Source organism: Vanessa tameamea, chromosome Z, assembly GCF_037043105.1.
Source record: "Vanessa tameamea isolate UH-Manoa-2023 chromosome Z, ilVanTame1 primary haplotype, whole genome shotgun sequence".
NCBI lineage: Eukaryota > Metazoa > Arthropoda > Insecta > Lepidoptera > Nymphalidae > Vanessa > Vanessa tameamea.
Genome location: NC_087341.1, coordinates 15628368 through 15646948, shown reverse-complemented (window position 1 = coordinate 15646948; position 18581 = coordinate 15628368). Strand labels below are relative to the sequence as shown.

Below are 18581 nucleotides of genomic sequence, written 5' to 3'. Positions count from 1 at the left end.
TAACTTGCAATATAAGTATGTACGAGCGAAATCTTGCAACTCAATTTAGAAGCAGCTGTCTTTAACCGATTGAGCTGAAAAATTGTATACACGTTCAGTTTGGGTAACAATTAAGAATGCATGGCGTGACGTGTTACGTGGGAGGTGACGTCATTCTAAATCCAACATGGCGGATCAATTATTATTGAGTAAAGTAGTAAGTTTATTTTTTTCGTTTTGGTGCATTTAAATAAAAGCTGGTTTTTAACGTGGTTTTTTTTTTTCGTTTTAGTTTAAGTGTAATTTATTTAATTAAAATTAAAGGAGTTCAAATCAATTTGAAAAATAATTATAACCTCTTCTAAAGATTTTTGAATCTGCAAGTTATAGAATTAAATTAAGTTTGAATTTAAAAAGGATTTTTTTTTATTTTGCCCCAACTCATATTTAGACAAAAAACTATTAAAATTGGTTTATAGCAGACAAAAATACCCCGTAACATAACAAACAAAACATTCAGCCGAATTGAGTTTTTTGAAGTCTGTTCAAAATAAAGCAAAACGCAATGTAAAACTATACACGTGTAAACATAGTATATACATATATATCCATACCAATATTATAAATGCGAAGGCTATTTGTTTGCTACGCTCTCACGGATAAGCCACTATACGGATTTGGATTATATTTGGTACAGAATAAACTTAAAACACGAAATGGCTGGTTAAAAATTAAGAAATGTCTTTTCTTAGTACAGTACTGTTTATTCTTTACCTATTCACGACGACAGTTACCTACTGTGATCGGATAACGCATATAAACTTTCATGAACCTTGGATCACAGAGAAACATCATTTATCGGCCATATTGATTTATATTAAATGCACGATGTATTGAAGGTTCTTAATTGGATAGGATTAATGCAGAATTCCTTAAAATCGCTTCGTCATCATCATTTACTTTTGACGTGAAATAATCCATTATTTCTCGTAAAAAGTAAAGGATTAAAATGGTTATTGTGGGTATCCCTGAGAGATCTTTATAAGATGTACATTACTGTAGTACATTATTTTGGTCTATCTCGTAGAGTTTAATCAGCCTTTGTAATGTAAGCTCAAAAAAAGTGTTTATTTATGAAACCTCTAAAATTATTAGTGTTTCTCTACTATATTATGCATGTATTATACATAAAAACCTTCCTCTTGAACTAACTATCTTTAAAAAGACCATATCAGAATTCGTTGCGTAATTTTAAAGATCTAAGCATATACAGGGATCGACAGACAGCGGGTAGCGACTGTTTTATACCAGCATCCAAAGGTAAATGTAAAATTTCAGCTCAATCGATCGAGCGAACTGGACAATAATTCAGCTGCAAGAATTAAAGCATACCTACTATCAAAAATATCTTTGAGAATGATACGTATTATTTTATATACGTTGTTACTGTATTTTAGTTTATAAATTTAATAATATAGATATTTAAAAGAATTTCAAAGTAACTTTAACTTGAGATTTTAAAAAGAAAATGGCTTTTTAAAAAAAGTGTTAGCACGTTAATTAAAGCAAGTATCGAGTGTTTCTTTCATCGACAGAAAATAATTCTTAGCGGAAACTTGACGACGAATAATTTTGGACTTTTATATGCATTATGTCCATATGAAATTGGAGTTTAGTACGGGAGGAATATAAATTCAATTTTTTTTTTGTTAAATATATTGTTTTCTATGCACTTTTGACATATCATAGGCAGTTTATTAATCCCTTCGCTAAAAAAATCATGGAGGCGAGAATCAATAAACTCTTGGAAGGGGTTTGGACTGCCGCATCAGAGTTGAATTTTTTTTCCTTGTAAGAAGTTGTCCAAATTCCGGAAAAAATGGTAATCTTTTGGAGCAAGGTCCGGGGAGTACGGTGGATTTCGCCAATTGTAGTTCCAATCTCGGTTTATTTTTGTTTATTATCTTTAATTACAAAAAAAGACAATTATTTAGGTATGCTGCGTGTTTCAGCACCGTATGCTCTTTATTTTACTTTTATCCAATCTTACAGTGTCTTAAGATACTTAATACACAGATTTGATAAAAGAACACAATGCTATGCTTCAAACGTTAAACACATATTATATATGATATTACCCACCTACGATTTCAAGTGACCTGTTTAATATATATGTGACCTTTACAACTACTGTAGCACAGTTTAATAAAGGCAAATATTTCAGAGTAATATCGCTGCCAGACTATTTTATAAAATACTTCAAGTCTTTTAATTATTCAAATTTTATAACATTGTATATTACTGTGGAGTTAAATATAATCGTGGTCAATATTTTTTATAAAGCAAAACATTAGTAACATAATTCATCTTGGGTGCACACACAGGTTTCCTGAAACCTGCGTGTGACAGATGATAAGCTAAACACATAACGACGATGTTCTACACATGCCGAACGTCCTGTAGCGGTCACTTATCTGGTTTTTTTTTTTTTCAACGAAGAATTTGAAAATCGGAACATTTTAATTTTGCCAGTCAAAGTTTATTAGAATTTTCTAGAAAGTTTATTTGAAAGACCCTATTAGATTGTTACTATGTTTTTAGAAGGATTTTTCTATATGTTCGTGGAATTTCTTATACGTTGAATATATTGACTAGTTTATAAAATTTCAGATCCAGAAGTCCTGGGTCGTCAAGGTTCCAGACACGAATTCGCTGAGACAAATAAGCAAATCCAGCATCTGTTGTAAAACCTGCAACATTTGGGCCACAATTACGATGTCGCCTGCTTATCACAGGTGAGAGATGTTTGCGCCCTTACCTAAGGCAGCGGGGAGGGGTTGGAAGAGGAGACCTGAAGATTCAGCTCAGTGGCGTGCCATGGGAGACTCCTAGAAATGGACTGACATAGCCTGATAATAATGATGATGATGATGATGATGACGAATGCATTTGGAATTGGGTAGTATTTTATTCTTTATTTAAATATTCTTTATTTTCCGTTATATGTTTGTAAAAATAAAAATCACAGAATTGGAATAGTTTTTGAGTCTCTACTAAGAATTATTTTAGATCCTCGGTTATAAAAAAAAAAAAGTATAACAATGATTGCAATACAAGTTGATAACATTTATCGATGTAGATAAATGTTAGTAGGTATACAAATAGTGTAGAGATACACAAATAATACATTCGAAAAAAAGTTGAGCTTGACATAATAAAATATACCATCTATTCTTATTCTATTCTTATTCCCCTTTTTAAAATATTTAATATTCTCATTCAATGATAATCTGCAACCTGTAGCATAAATATCATTCGCAGATTGCATCTCATTAAGCTGTCCGACACACTCGCCCCCCGTGGGTTGAGACGTTTGTTTTCTTACGAAGATAATGTTCGCTTATTGATACATTGTGTTTATACAATATTTCGATGCAATATTTTAATATGATAGCTATCATAAACTATTATATTCAATAATATTGTACCTTCTGAATATGTCTTTTATGCACGAGCACTTTATAACTACAAGAGGCGAAAGAAACATGTTTTTTAATTAATGTTTGTAAGCAATTTACGTTAAGTTACCTTTATTTTAAGCCCAGTCGATTCGCCGTCAACCACTAAATCGAAGAATTTAAATCTTATCATCTAATGACTTAAAGACATGGATCTCCACCTCAATCGGAAAAAAGAAATATAAAGTATACGAGTACCAATCACTCACTAATCATACAAGGCTTAGTTTATCTCGTTCTCTAGTTACTGGCTTATGGTTAAAAGCCAGTAACTAGAGAATGATATAATAAATTTTAAAGAAAAAAAAAATACAGTTTTCAAAAAATATAGTTTTCATTTTCAGACGTGTTTTTACATTGCATACATTAAATTTGGCTTTGAATTTATTCAATGTAAGCTATTTTACCCGAAGTCTTACGGGTAAAATTGCGGAGTTACATCGCCCTTAAGTAGAATTTTCCACAAATAACTTCTTATTGAGCGTCTATATCGCGACATCAGGAGTAACTGTGCTAACATTTCAATCGGACCTATAGTTTACATCGCACTGTCTCAGTGTAATACAGGTGTAAATAAATTAAAGGAAGTAGATATATTGATTAAAATTAATGATAGATTTTAATTCAATAACTTTATTTATTCATGTGTTCATATTTCTCATAGAGTATCGTTCCGTCATATATATATATATATATGACGGCCCATGCGTAGCGCCATATATTGAATTACGTCGAAACTAGATTGGACAACTATTGTCACTGTACGTCACTGTCAAAATCTTGCGGAGCGTCGTGTGGATAGTTAGTTGTTCGCAGACATAATGGCAGCATCAACTGGGAAGAGAAACCGTCATCGTCAATTCACCACAAATACGACGTATCCCTTTTGTTCCGTGTAGTCTACGATAGTTTTTGTTAATTTCGCTTAATTTGTGATTAGAAGTAATTATTGAGACTGTTATTTTGATTTTTCAACTAAACACTTATTTTAATTATATTTGAAGAATTATATTATATTATTAATTATTGATTATACAATTGATTTTGACGTTATGAAATAATTTCATGAAAACTCAGCACTGAAGTTAAACTTGTAAATGATTTCCTGCGTTGTTGTCGACATGTAGACATATTTTTTTGATCCTTTTTATACAATTTTCAAACAAATTTATATATTTCTGAATTTTAAAGATTAGTTAGAAATTTTATTTCATTTGTCCTTAGTAGTATGTTTTTGTTTAATTAGTAAGAATATTAAAAAAAAATGTTTAGTGAAAATACTGTAATGCTTGTATTTTTTCAAATAAAAATGATTATTAATTAATTATGAAGGGGGTCAAACTTACGATGGAAACTTGCATGGAATTTCGCTGTTATTGAAAGATATAATTATGAGATTCGGTGTTCAGGTTTCTGCGTATCAGAATTTATCTCTAAATGCGGTGAAATTGGGGAGGAAAATTTATTCCCTATAAATTAATAAGGTAATAAATACATTTCGTTGGGATTTCTGAAAAACACTTATATATATACGGATAGTCTTGTAATAAATAATTATTTGAATGAGCAATATAAAATATTTTTATTACTCTTATATAAAATCAATAAAAATAACGGTGGGGCTTCCACCCACTATAATTTATATCCAACATACATTTTTGTAAAAACAAAATCGCCATGCAAATGGATCGGCAGCGGTATCTCTATAAAACGATAAAATAAATATAATTATTAAAAGATGAAACAAAACAACACATTTCTTTATAATGAATAAAATGTTACACAACGTCATAAAATTATATAAATATGTCAAAAATGTTTTGTAATTCGTCCGTATGACGAGTTTGATAATTAGTGACCACGGCCGATAAGAACTGACCTTGACTATAACAAAATAAACAAAGAAAATACAAGAATCTATACGATAATAACATTATATCTTAATACTACAGAAGGTAGAGACCAAATTTAATAGGTATTCATCCAATTAAAATTGAGATCGGTTTAAAATATTGAAATAATCAGTATAAGAAAAACCACGCATCGTTTTACTTGGTACTGTGGATGCATTGTCGTTGTTATAATATTAAAAACGGGTTTACATAAATTTACTACTAATATAATTTTGTTACACAATCCATGATTTAAATTAATCCAATGCTTAAGCATATTTAATATATTCAATATAAAGAAAATAATTTAAAAAAAATTGAATAGGTTACTTAACAAATTATTCTTTAATTTATACGTGTAATATTTTTGAATTAATTAAATTTTATAAATTTTAAAAATAACGTTTTTTTTAAGAAATAACTCATTAAATTGCTTTCTTAGTATAAGCATGTGTTTAAATTGGAAATTAAGAATTGACTTAAATGTGAATGTTATACTGACTATTCTGTCTGTTATATTAATACCTCGCAGTATCGAGCCTATAAGGCTGTTTTCCTATGGTCCTGGGACCGATTCCCTGGAAAGTTATTGAGTTATTCTGTCAATAAATCTTGAGCAGTCCGGCAAGTGGCAATGTTTAAAATGTGTCTCGTAAAGTTTGTATAGCTGTTGATCCTGCGCCTGAACACTTCCACACAGTTAAGGAATTGCGCACAAAGTTATAAAGCCCTCGTACATACTCTTATTAACTATGGTATGATTAGGTAACTGTACATAATTATAAAGACAAATGGAATGAATAAAGAGAAAACATTGCTTCAATCAGCTTGGCACACAGAAGTACGTTTATAATAAAGCAAAAAAAGTAACAGACCGTTGAAGTCAAAGCCTGGGCAAAGGCCTCCTCACCCTCTCAAGGAGAAGATTTGGAGCTTACTCCACCTCGCAATTCTCGAAAACACACAGTTTAAATACGGGCCCGTTAAATTACGCCCGGATTTTAACCCAAATTGGCGCATCTCGAATTACCCGGAATATATATTATTATAAAAATTGAATCTACAATCCGAACGGGTGGTAGGTGGTCGGGAGCATATAATTACGATATAAAAGAGCCGACCTGAATAAAGATCATTTTAATGCAGCGAGGAAGGTTTCACGGCGCGAAATATATAAATGCAGCTTAAACATAATGGCGGAATGTGAATGATTTTATCGAAATAAACATATAGCTTACCGGGCTTACACAAGGAAATAAAGGAATATTATAAGATAATATTTGTATAAATATTTTACATATCATGAAACAACGTTATTTCCCACCGCCCGTTCGTTCAGATATTGAGATTTTAATGAGGTTTCCATCACGTGTTCTTGTAACATGCATGTACAAATTATAATATACATTGTAAAGAATTAGATATATTTAACTAAAAAATTAGTGAATTCAAAATAAGTTTACGTAATATATTTAAACGTAATTTTGTTTGTATTAATTTTAAGGATGTATGTAAGGTCAAATCCACACACACGTCTATTTATTTTTTAAAGTTAATTTTCACGTAGGAATGTCAGTGCTCAATCATTTATGTTCGCATTTTATAATTAGTAATGAAAAAATTATGTAATTTTGATTAATAATTTACGATTTTGCATCAAATTAATACGCTATTTAATATTTAAATTTGAATACTTCAATGAAAATGTGACTGTCTATCATCAACGGTAACGCATATTACGTTGTTAGTCGTCGCTATTCAAGTGCTGCGTTGCCGCATTTACGCGTCCAATATGGTGGACGTACTGATTTGAACATCTCCATAACGACATCGGCAACAGTGTTTTTTATTTCGTGAAAAATTTAAAAATTGTATGAAGTTTCTGAAAATCCTTTTTTGGCCGTGAATTGTTACTACGATACGTATACTTTTCTATCATTTTAGTTCGATTTCGTCAACTTCCGGTACGAATAACACGGAGTTAAATGAGGCTTTTATTCTCAAATATTTCTTTCAAATCTTCGGCTAAGTCCCTTTTTCTTTCTTGCAGTCGATGCAGCGTAATCAACTCTATTATATATTCCAAGTTTATCGAAAGTTAAGTAGATAAGTAGATATATATATATATATATACATCCATAAGTGGAAACTTGATTGTTATATGTTTCTTTCTTATACTTGTTTTTTTACTAAAAAGTATTATTATAATTGTTTTTTTCCCATGAATACAAAAATAAAAATCAGTAAAGAGGAAGGTTTACATGTATAATACAGCATATTTAAGAGAAAAAACGATAATTTCAGCTATCCTAGCCGAAAGTACATGAATTTTTCTATTCATCTTTGTTCTTCATTTTAATAATTGAATATATTAGAGCCTTATTGTACCCGTGTAAAGCCGGGACGAGCAGCTAGTTGTTGTATTAATTGGTCTTTAAAAATTAAAATTTATATAATTATCAAAATTGCACGAACACTCCAAGTCACATTGAAACGTAATATTATATACAACATTACAACATTAAAACAGCCTGTAAAATTCCCACAGCTGGGCTAAGGCCTCCTCTACTTATGAGGAGAAGGTTTTGAGCTTGAAGTTTGAAAGTATTTATTGCATAGAATTCTATATATAGGTATAAAAGCGAAATACCACTCGCGAAATCTCAGAAACAGTAGCACCTTCGCGCTAAGAATTTTACGAAACTCTACCCCTAAGGAGGTTAAACGAGGGTGGGAAGTTTGTGTTTTATAAATTTCACACGGGTGAAGCCGCAGGTTCAGCTAGTTAATAATATGCCTTAATTAAAATGAGTTCGAAGCAGTTGAGAAATCATTAGTTTATGATTTATTAGCAGGCTTTTACAAGCATTTACAGCCCTCTTATAAAAAATTGAATGAAATCATTGGTTACGAATGTATATTATACAGTTTATAACAGTATATAAATTTATAACGTGTAATCAACTTTTATTACTTTAAACTTTTTTTCATGTACACGTCTCGTATTGTGTAATATATTATGTAGGTATCATGGTTAGAAAAACGATAAATTATACATATTTATAGGTTTGCAATTGCTTGTTGACTTCCAGGCAGGAGACATAACATACATATATAATTGTATTTAACTAACATGACTGTATTTTTAGATGTTGCAAAATAGTAACTACTGAGTTTCTTGCCGGTTCTTCTCGGTTGAATCTACATTCCGAACCGGTGGTAGCTTTACTTTTAATAGTTTGTTAAATGACGATTCAAAAGTGCTTGTAAAAGCAACACGGTTAACAAGTTCCTCTAGCCCCAGCAGTAGCAGCAGCAGCAGCAGTATATGTTTCGGCTGATCTCATAAAGCATATATATTGTAGATTAAGTTTTCACTAAATACTTTTTGCGTTGTATGTTTTCGTTTCGTTTAAAGCGGAAGTTATTTTCATTTAATTGATTATCTCATTGAAGCTTACTTTGTTTGTTTTTATATGGCTTTGAGGTTTACCTAAAGGGAACAAATTTTATTTTTAAGTTAAGACCCATAGAATACATACCTACAGAAAAAATAAATATAGGAACATCCTGTAAGTGTCCCGGTGGGGTGGTTTTTGGGGGTTACTTACTAAACTTAGTTACATATGGGGTACACATACAGTATTTAGGAAGATTTTGATCCGACACATGCAGATTCCCACGCGATGTTTTTCTTCAACTTTATGTACCAAGAAAAAGTTTCCTAAGCCGATCAAATTGATATCGCGCGTAGTATCATCGAACAATAAATTAAAATGCTTCATCAACAGAAAAAAAGTATTTACAAATTGACAGTATTTTTTATTGACAGAAGATAAATGAATCATCAACTCATCACGGCACAGTTATATCTCCTAGTCTTGCAACTGTGTGTCATATAACATTGATTTAAAACCGGAAGCCGTCAAGCTAGGATCAAAGTGATTAAGGCACTAATGGGAGTATCCCCGTTGATGCTAAGCCGAGAAAGGCTCGGCCGGAAGGAAATACCTAATAGTTCCTAGTGAAAATGATCGAATTATAATATGAATGAATACATTTTTAGGTATATTTCTATAAAACAATATATTATCTAATTTTCCTGTATAATATAGCATCGCCACTTTATAATATAGTTACCCCTACAACGTAAAACCCATTTCTTACATAATCAGCCTGTAAATTTCCCACTGCTGGGCTAAGGCCTCCTCTCCCGTTGAGGAGAAGGTATGGAGCATATTCCACCACGCTGCTCCAATGCGGGTTGGTGGAATACAAATGTGGCAGAATTTCGTTGAAATTAGACACATGCAGGTTTCCTCACGATGTTTTCCTTCACCGCCGAGCACAAGATGAATTATAAACACAAATTAAGCACGTGAAAATTCAGTGGTGCCTGCCTGGGTTTGAACCCGAAATCATCGGTTAAGATGCACGCGTTCTAACCACTGGGCCATCTCGGCTCTTAATTACCAACCCATTTCTTAATTAAACTATTGTGGTATAAAATAAACCCATTTGCAAAAACAACGGGCACCCAGACTTTTCCATACAATTATGAAAATCTTAAACAAAAGAGGTTACATTTGCTCGCGGTTTGTGTTTAGATATTGTGCTATAAATAAATTAAAAAAGGTTTTTTTGTAATTTTAATGTATTTATGTTGATGTATAATTATTTAAATTGGTTTTCGCGACAAATTTTGTACCATAACAACATTTTAGAACTGTACACCCAACCCTACAGAACATCCGACAGCTTAAAATTGCTATTACGGCCGTATAGTAGCGTATTCCTCAAGAACTCATAAAAAACCTTGTCCAGAGCATTCCACGAAGAATTGCAGCAGTTATTTCAGCCAGAGAGGGCCACACTGGACATCGTTTTTTTATTTTATTGTTTGAAACTTTTATTAAATTCGTATATAAAGTCTGTACATATTTGCAGCTACTTTATTGTGCAATTCTAGATTTTAAAAAGCCAAACTTATAAATACAATTTAGGTTTATTTAATTTACGTACGAAACGTACATATATGCGGGTATTGCGATCACAACATATATTATGTAATGTTTGATATAAATTTCTCTTTACTGCTATACGTATTTTTAATCATGTCAAACACATTTTTGACTTTAATACTGATTGATGAAAAACGCTTTATATATTCAATAGACTGTCAAAAGTGATAATGCGTCGCGTGAAAAAAAGGTGGCCGCTAACTATCTTAGTGTCAAGCGTGGCTGTCACGCACACCAAGATAATAAAATTTAGCTCGTTTTGTTTTAGTTCTTTTGTAGTGCGACACTCCATTTTTATCCTCCATTTTTATACTCCATTTTTAAATAATCTAAGGAAAAATGGTATCAACCGAAAACTAATCATGACTTTCTCTTAGAGGCACCATTACTTCAAATACCATCAAGCTATGCAAAGATTTGTCAGTCAGACTGTTACACCAAATAAGCGCCGAATATGTCTGCTGTAATAAGTATAAATAAAGATGTTTTAATCACCGAATACCGAATACCGATATAGCGGCCTGACATGCCTGTCACTGAGAGTATCTACTCAGAACTTCTGAATTAGGCAACGCGTAAATAAAACTGGAGAAATAAAGATGATCAATATTATAATGAAGTGTGATACCAGTGTCAGAATTGGTATGAACCCAAGTGTTCTATGTAAATGTTCATTGATTATTTCGCCTCCGGATAAATATTATTGTTAAGATAAATACCTGGTATCTCCGAATCGCGTCATGATTCAGGGCCGCAGCCTCGGCCGCTGGTGGCTCTACCTGCAAGCATACCATATCTCAAACCGAGCTAAGTCGCTTCCATGAAGATTCCACATCGCTTCTATATTATAAATAAATATACATTAAAAAAATATTTTACAATAACATATTTTTACGTTTACAATTCAAATTACACATGCATCTATTGTGCAATTGATATCCAGATGACTTTAAGTGACATGTTTGTTAATTAGTACGCACGTCACGCTGTGACCATGGAATCGATTTTGGTGATGTTTCCCAAGGATATATTGTACCATGGGTTGAATACCCCAAATATATCATATTAACGAGTTATGACAATGAACCTAATATTGTATAAACAACCTAACTCTTTATTAACAACGTGCTATTTCAAATGAAGGTCGAAGTTTAGATTATAATAGACGGCATTACTACATTTAATGGTAGTATTATGATGTTTTTTGTGATCTGGAATTATATTTTAGATATGCCCATATCTGTCACCCGCGAGTATTTTGATATATTTGATATAGCTAATATGTAAATAATTCAATTAAATGCAAAGAAAAGTCTCTATGCAAAAGGTACTCTATAGTTTTCAAAATAATTTATTCCAACGATATTTACGTTTAAAATAATCTGATATCATTTGTCAATTTAAGATATAGCGACGGCGCTCATTATCGAGATAAGACAGCTTTGCAGGAGATATTAAACAAAACTTGACTATTTTTTCCATTTATCATTCAGGGCCGGGACAGCAATCCTTATTTCCAATTACCTACTGGGCAGAGATCAAAATAGCCCCAACTCTGTTGCAGTATACGTCAGCCATTATAGACCTTATGTGATTGTACACACACGGATGCACTATGTTACCTCTCTCTCAAAATCCGACAGTACGAAAATTTGACACGATTGGAATGAATGCCTGCAGGCGCTAACGGCTTTACATGCTTTCTGTATCACGGAAATGTATTCAGTGATTACTTGGCAGAAAGGCCTAATATATTTTTACTAGTAACAGGACATATATATTTTTATATAAAATTTAAAATAACATGGTTATTTTTATTACTAGCAGTATTTAAAACGGGATGTCTTGAATTTTTATTTGTCTCGTGAACAAGACATTCGTAGATAATGTCGAAATATCGAACTCCACCAAATAAAAACAAAAAACATGGTAAATATCCCGTTTTAAATACTGCTAGTAATATATATATATATTTTTTACTTAAAATATACAAAATCATTTTTATTGCTGCAAGAGAATTGAATGACAAATTGTTTAAGAATGTGTCGTACTATTATTTCTGTCCGGTATGTTGTTTATTAACCAGGAAACGACAGTATTAAAATATTTCATAGTAGATAAATATTGCACCTTGGATTTACATTTAGGTTATTTGAAATCGTATTTAGTTTTTCAACGATCTAGCAATAGTAGCCGATCGATCCAGTCTTTTCGAATAAGACTAACAAGAATTTATATTTATTATTTACACCAAGAGCTGATTCAAAAACATAAGATAGTTTAATAAAATAATGATTAATAATTAAAAAACTATTTATTCAGTTTTGATTCGATAAACTGTCTAAGAATGTATAAATAAAATTTTATTTATTTATACATATTGCAATCAAAGAAAAAAATCATAAAATTCCAATTACAAAATGAATGTATACAAAGCATTCATTCATTTATATGGAGTTAGCGTACTGATTGCAACTTAACATTCATCTAAATAATATGTAACAATGGTATCTAAAAATATTGATAAAATAATTTCCCAGGTCATTACTTCCTTAGGTCATGTGATAATACTCAGGTTTAGGTCTAGCATAGGAGATTGAAAGAGTTCTCCTTTTAGCCTTAGATTGAAGCTAGTGTTATCAATACATTAAATAATTATTTAAACACTCTTTATAAAGGGACCAATTAATTATTTACATACGAATTATGATAACAGAAAAATAAAATAATAATATATTTATTATTTTACTTTTACATACAAGTGTATCGAGGCACATTTTTAATGAAAAGCCTATACTGTAATTAAATTGACAGAGCAAATGTGACAGATGGAATTTTAAGTGTTCATAATTACGAGAGACACGTTTTAGGGAATCCGTTTTTAAGTCATAATAACATATGATTTATCGTCATCTAATTGTCACTTAAGCACATCATTAAATTATTGATTTTATCAACGTTCAAGGAATTTACGAAATTTAAATTCCATTCAGAAATGTTTTTTTTTTAAACTTTGATTGAATAAATTGAAATATATCTAATAATTATAATAGTTTATTTAAAAGTTTTTGACTCTAATTTGCATAATTGATTCGAAAGATATTATGATTCGTCATCGAGACATAGACATTTCGAGATCAAATAAAATTGAGTGTCTTTTTTTTCTAAATATTTGAATCGGTATTCATGAATAAATCATTGTATTTTAATGTTATGACACAAAAGAACGTAATATATCGAATTTATAAGGTAATGCGATCACCGTACTGTTTTTCATACATCGAATATTGTCAGAATTTTGTAGAAGCTTCGAAAAACTTCGAAACCAGTTCTAGCACAAAAATGTGTTCCAACCCGCAAGGAGCACAAGTTTTTTTTTTATATGACGGTCATAGGTGTGGTCACGGGCCATAGATTAAAAAATATTAACCATTCCTTACTTTCTTTAAATTCTTCTTATTGGGACATTTTCAGTAATTTGATAAATTTGAAGAAATTTGATAAAACTTTGCTTTGGGAGGAATCAGTTGTTCTGTATATCGAAATCGAAAAGGATGATAAATACTAGTCTTTATAAATTGCAGTGAATGCAATTAAAAGTACAATGAATAAAATTAATGATGGCTTAATGAGGATCAGCTAGCGATTTGAATATAGCGACTACGTTCCCGATCTCTTAAGCCATGGATGTTACCGTCTCTACAGCAATAATCCCCTCGGTGAAGAGCAATATTATTTTATAAGGAACAAGTTCAGTTTAAGGGAAGGCAGATTTGACGTTTATCACATTGTTTTCAATGCCATAGTCACGAGTAAATATAAATATAACGTTCATAAGAATTATTTCATACATGTTTGACAAACATTTTGAAATATTTTTAAGATCAAGCTTTTAACTACAAAATTTGGTGCTAATCTTGAATTTAGAATTAGATCACGTTGGCATAAATTGCATTGTCATCGGAACTGAACCAAAATATTAAATGTTGAGGAGTTCCTTCACCTGGAACCGATCCTCGTGTCTGTCGTGAATCAGGTCATGCTTATCAAAATCATGCACTACCATTTGAACTAAATGAACGTGTAAACGAGAAGTCGTCCTAATTAGTTCGCTAAAATTGCAAATTGCAAATAAAAGTTTGTAAAAAAGAACTACATTATATTTAAGTGAATAATAAATGACGTGCAGTACTCGTTTTAGATAAAATGTAATGAATGAGTTTGCGGCAACACGCGGTTTGTGATGCGGTTACAGCGTCATGAACACGAAGACTTAGACAACACTATAAATCCGCTATTGAATATTATGTGTTTGTATATTTTTTAGTGTCTTTTTGTATAAATATGTATTAATCAAAAACGCTTATGTTCCTAAATGTATCGAAAAACAAAACCAAAGCTATCTATGGGATAATACCGAAAAGCGCTCCGTGCGTTCGTTAACGGGCGATTATGTTCGTTAGGATGCTTCTCTTTATTAAAACGAACTTACCAATGAGTTGAAACTGAAGGTCGATTCATTTATATTTTGTTTATAAGTAAAATCGCATACCTTATTTTTTTTAATACGCCGAATAAGATATTCACCGCTTCGTACGAACACTAAAGTGTAACGGTATTTTTTATTTTGGCAGCTTCGTCCGCTCGAAATTCGATTTTTGACAAATATCATCAGTTCCAGTTTTATCTTACAAACTTCGAACATTATTAAGCCCTTTTATTTTTCATTAGTTTTTAATATTATTAATAAAAATATAATTTTCAAAAACCGCTTCTCACGATATTTTTTAACTTTATTCAAAAGCCTACGATCTATAGAAATAAGTCGTCGTCTTCCAAGACTAGTCTTAGAAACAAAATAAACCGGACATGGTTGAAAAATTTCCATTTAAATTAATTCTGTCAAATTTTAATTAAAAAGCAAATTTAGTCAAAGAGGGTCATGGGTGGTCAGAAAAAAAAATTCTGATTATTTATGAATGAAGGTAGCCACTCAAGTACAGCAATAAGTTTTCCACAAAACAAATACAACTAGTAGAGTGGTATAATCGAACCAGTTTTGTAGACGCAAAGCACTTTATAACTTTACCAATATGTGGGGGACCGAAAAAAGTCATATTTGTAATAAAATAGATAAAAACACATATTCGACTTATAACGCTTCAACTTATCTGATAGCGGGGAAGTATGCTACCTTCACCGACTCGCTTAGCTTCGAATCACCCGGAGCACGACAGGGCCCAGTAAGAACAGATGAATCCCAGCAATGGCACATTTAACGGTTATTAATATATATAATATTTTACTAATTACTTTACTTTTATACCGATATATACATAAGCATAGCAATCCTATAAAATGTCTATACAAAAGTAGGTACTAGCAGGAACCCAACTGAAAAGTTTATTTTGATTTGCTTTGATAAAATACGACATACGAAACAAAAAGTTGTATATTGTCGGTTCTGGAAATATTAATATTTATGCGGATTTTTTCCTTTTATTATTTTTGGACCTTGCTTGGCATCATTGAAAGGTAATAATATCGAAAAACGGAGTTTCAAAAGTTATCCATCAGGGGCAGCACATTCCTTGATATGAAATTTAACTTATTTTGTTATAATATTAAAAATATGTATGTAAGTAAATGTAATAAATAAACTAAAAAAGCAAAGTTCAAACCAGTAAATTTTATATAAATAAAAAAACAAATCCTGCTTTGGAAACTTAATAGCACATGTTTTTATCAAGTAATTATAAAATTTTAAATCTTAACAATAAAGACTTCTCATATTTAATACAACAACAATTATAATTGGAATATATTAAATGTTTATTTGTCCTTGTACATAAATAAGGATTTAATTATTAACTTAATATAATCATTAGATATACTTTTTTTCTAAGGATTTGTGCTATAAATTTTGACCTTGAAAAATCCTATTAACAGATATTGGAATAAAAAGTTTGCTTAACTAAGGAATCTTTATAATAAGTCAAAAATTTGTAAATACAATCCTAAAAAGTTTTTATATATTAACACTACTTTCTGCATATACTCGAATAATAACAGGAAAAAACCAAATAAGTTGTTTATTTGACAGCAAATTGACGAGATATCATTGGTTGAGATCTTGATTAGTCTATTATATTCACTATGGATTTGCGAAAAAACAACTTTTGACTGTCAACGAAACTATTAATGGAATTTTGGAAGTAAAATTAATGTGGAAATAAGTAGTTCAGTTTAATAGTGTTGTATTATAAATAAAGATCTATTAATCACAAACTGTTATTAGTAAACAATATAGGTGAGTTATAAGCAAATTGCATGAAATATGTAAATCTAAGGTTTGTTTATCTTTTTTTCTACTTCCACTGGAATAGGGTATAGGTAGGAATATCTCAGTCTTATGTTTTTGAAATCTTATTAAGTGGAATGAAAAAACAGATCATTCATCAAATTGTAATTTTTTTGTACTGTTAAGTAAAAGCAGTTACAACGAAAACAAAAAAGAGTGTTCTATCCTCGACTGCTATCTTCTGAAATATGTATTCCAAGGAATCAAAATCGATCTGAAGTTTGCCTCGTCTAACTGGCAACATCTGCTATTTCAATGGTGGCAACTTCTTTATACAGTTCTTTTCTTAGAATTACAGCCTGCATATATAATAATCCATTGTTTTATTTGTGAACACGACATTAGGGATAGGCAAACCATTATCAAATCTAAAAAAAGTTTTAACAAATTTTATGGTCTTAATTGTTCAATGGTCATAACATACTGTTAATTGTTGGACATTAGAAAAAGACAAAATAACACTTTGCATGTTAAAAAATATATAGCGTTATTTTTGTCAATAGTATAAACACTATAAACAAAAAAATCTCTTAAATGTATATTAAAATATTCTTATATCAATTCTATTATACTCAAATACAAAAAAATTAACTAGTAAATAATTTTTTTGTTAGTCACCATTCAATTAATTTTAAGGAAAATAATATTTAATAATAAAATTTCTTAATCAGTTTTGAAGCATAAATGATATTAATTATCTTCTAAGAAACTCCAAGGTTAAGTTACTATAAATATCTCGCTCACAGATTTAGGGTTGTTGATGTAAAAATTTATATAAGAATAGTTTTTGGCTATAATTAGTATCAAGTATAACAATTTTTTTTTTTATAAGGTAAGGAAAATTGTTTAATTTTTGTAAAATTTTTCTTTTTATGACGAAAATGATGTCTCTTTCACAGAAATGTTTTTGAAATATCATGATGGCAGTGTTGAAATACTTTTACCAAATTATTTGAAATTTATGAAAAAAAATTGTATATGTTAAAAAAATCTTTTATGAAAATAAATAAGCTTATATAAAAAAGACTCTAAATACTACTAATGTTTTATAACTATTAAGAAAGTAAGGAATGAAAAATAATATGATATTTCATTATATTCATTATACTAAAGCATACTTCAGATTATGAATATTTGAATCATAGCGAGTGACATTGTCAATGTGATTTGAAAATAATAAAGTATGATATAGTTAACACCTTTTGATACAGACTCACCCTTCACCTTGTAAATTGATAATACAACATATGACATCAACCTAATACAAAGTTTTCTCAGTTAAAAAGTAATTAAATAATTCAAGTGCAAGCAAACTCCATCAATTGAGTTCCTTATATTCCTTGTTGAATAGGTATAAGTTTCATTCAACAATATTTGATGAACTAATAAGTATATAAACGAATAGTTTTGGAAGAAGTTGGCTAATATTGTATGAGAAATTAACTTTGAATTGTTTTTTATTTACATATTGTTATAAACAACTTTATTAAAAAATATATACTCACTGGCCACACTTTGAAGTGCTAGGCTGCTGTAAATCGTCCATCCCGCGTAGAAAAGCATGGAAACTTCAAGAACTCGAAATTTACAATCCTTTCTAAGCCAGCCAACTTTACTCAAAAACTATTTATTCTTCTCTCATAACAATCAACACTGAAACTGTACTTGATATGTAGGCACAATCAATAACAGTAATGATATAACTTAACTTTAAAAATGACTTATAAAGTTTTTATATGTTGAAAAAACACTTCGCAATTTTTAAGTTCACAACATAATAAGTATTAACTACACAGATTAACTGATAATA

The 18581-nt window shown here is 30.4% G+C and overlaps 1 protein-coding gene across 1 annotated transcript in view; it reads right to left on the bottom strand.

The window, feature by feature from the left end:
- The window catches only part of LOC113404101 (protein cycle), a 97140-nt gene extending 78559 nt beyond the window's left edge, over positions 1-18581 (bottom strand). Inside the window, exons 1-2 of the mRNA XM_026644862.2 lie at positions 18277-18581; positions 11130-11189 (exon numbers count right to left, since the gene is read on the bottom strand). Of these exons, the coding sequence (XP_026500647.2) occupies positions 11130-11152 (23 nt within the window). The 5' untranslated portion in view covers positions 11153-11189; positions 18277-18581. The remainder of the gene's footprint in view (positions 1-11129; positions 11190-18276) is intronic.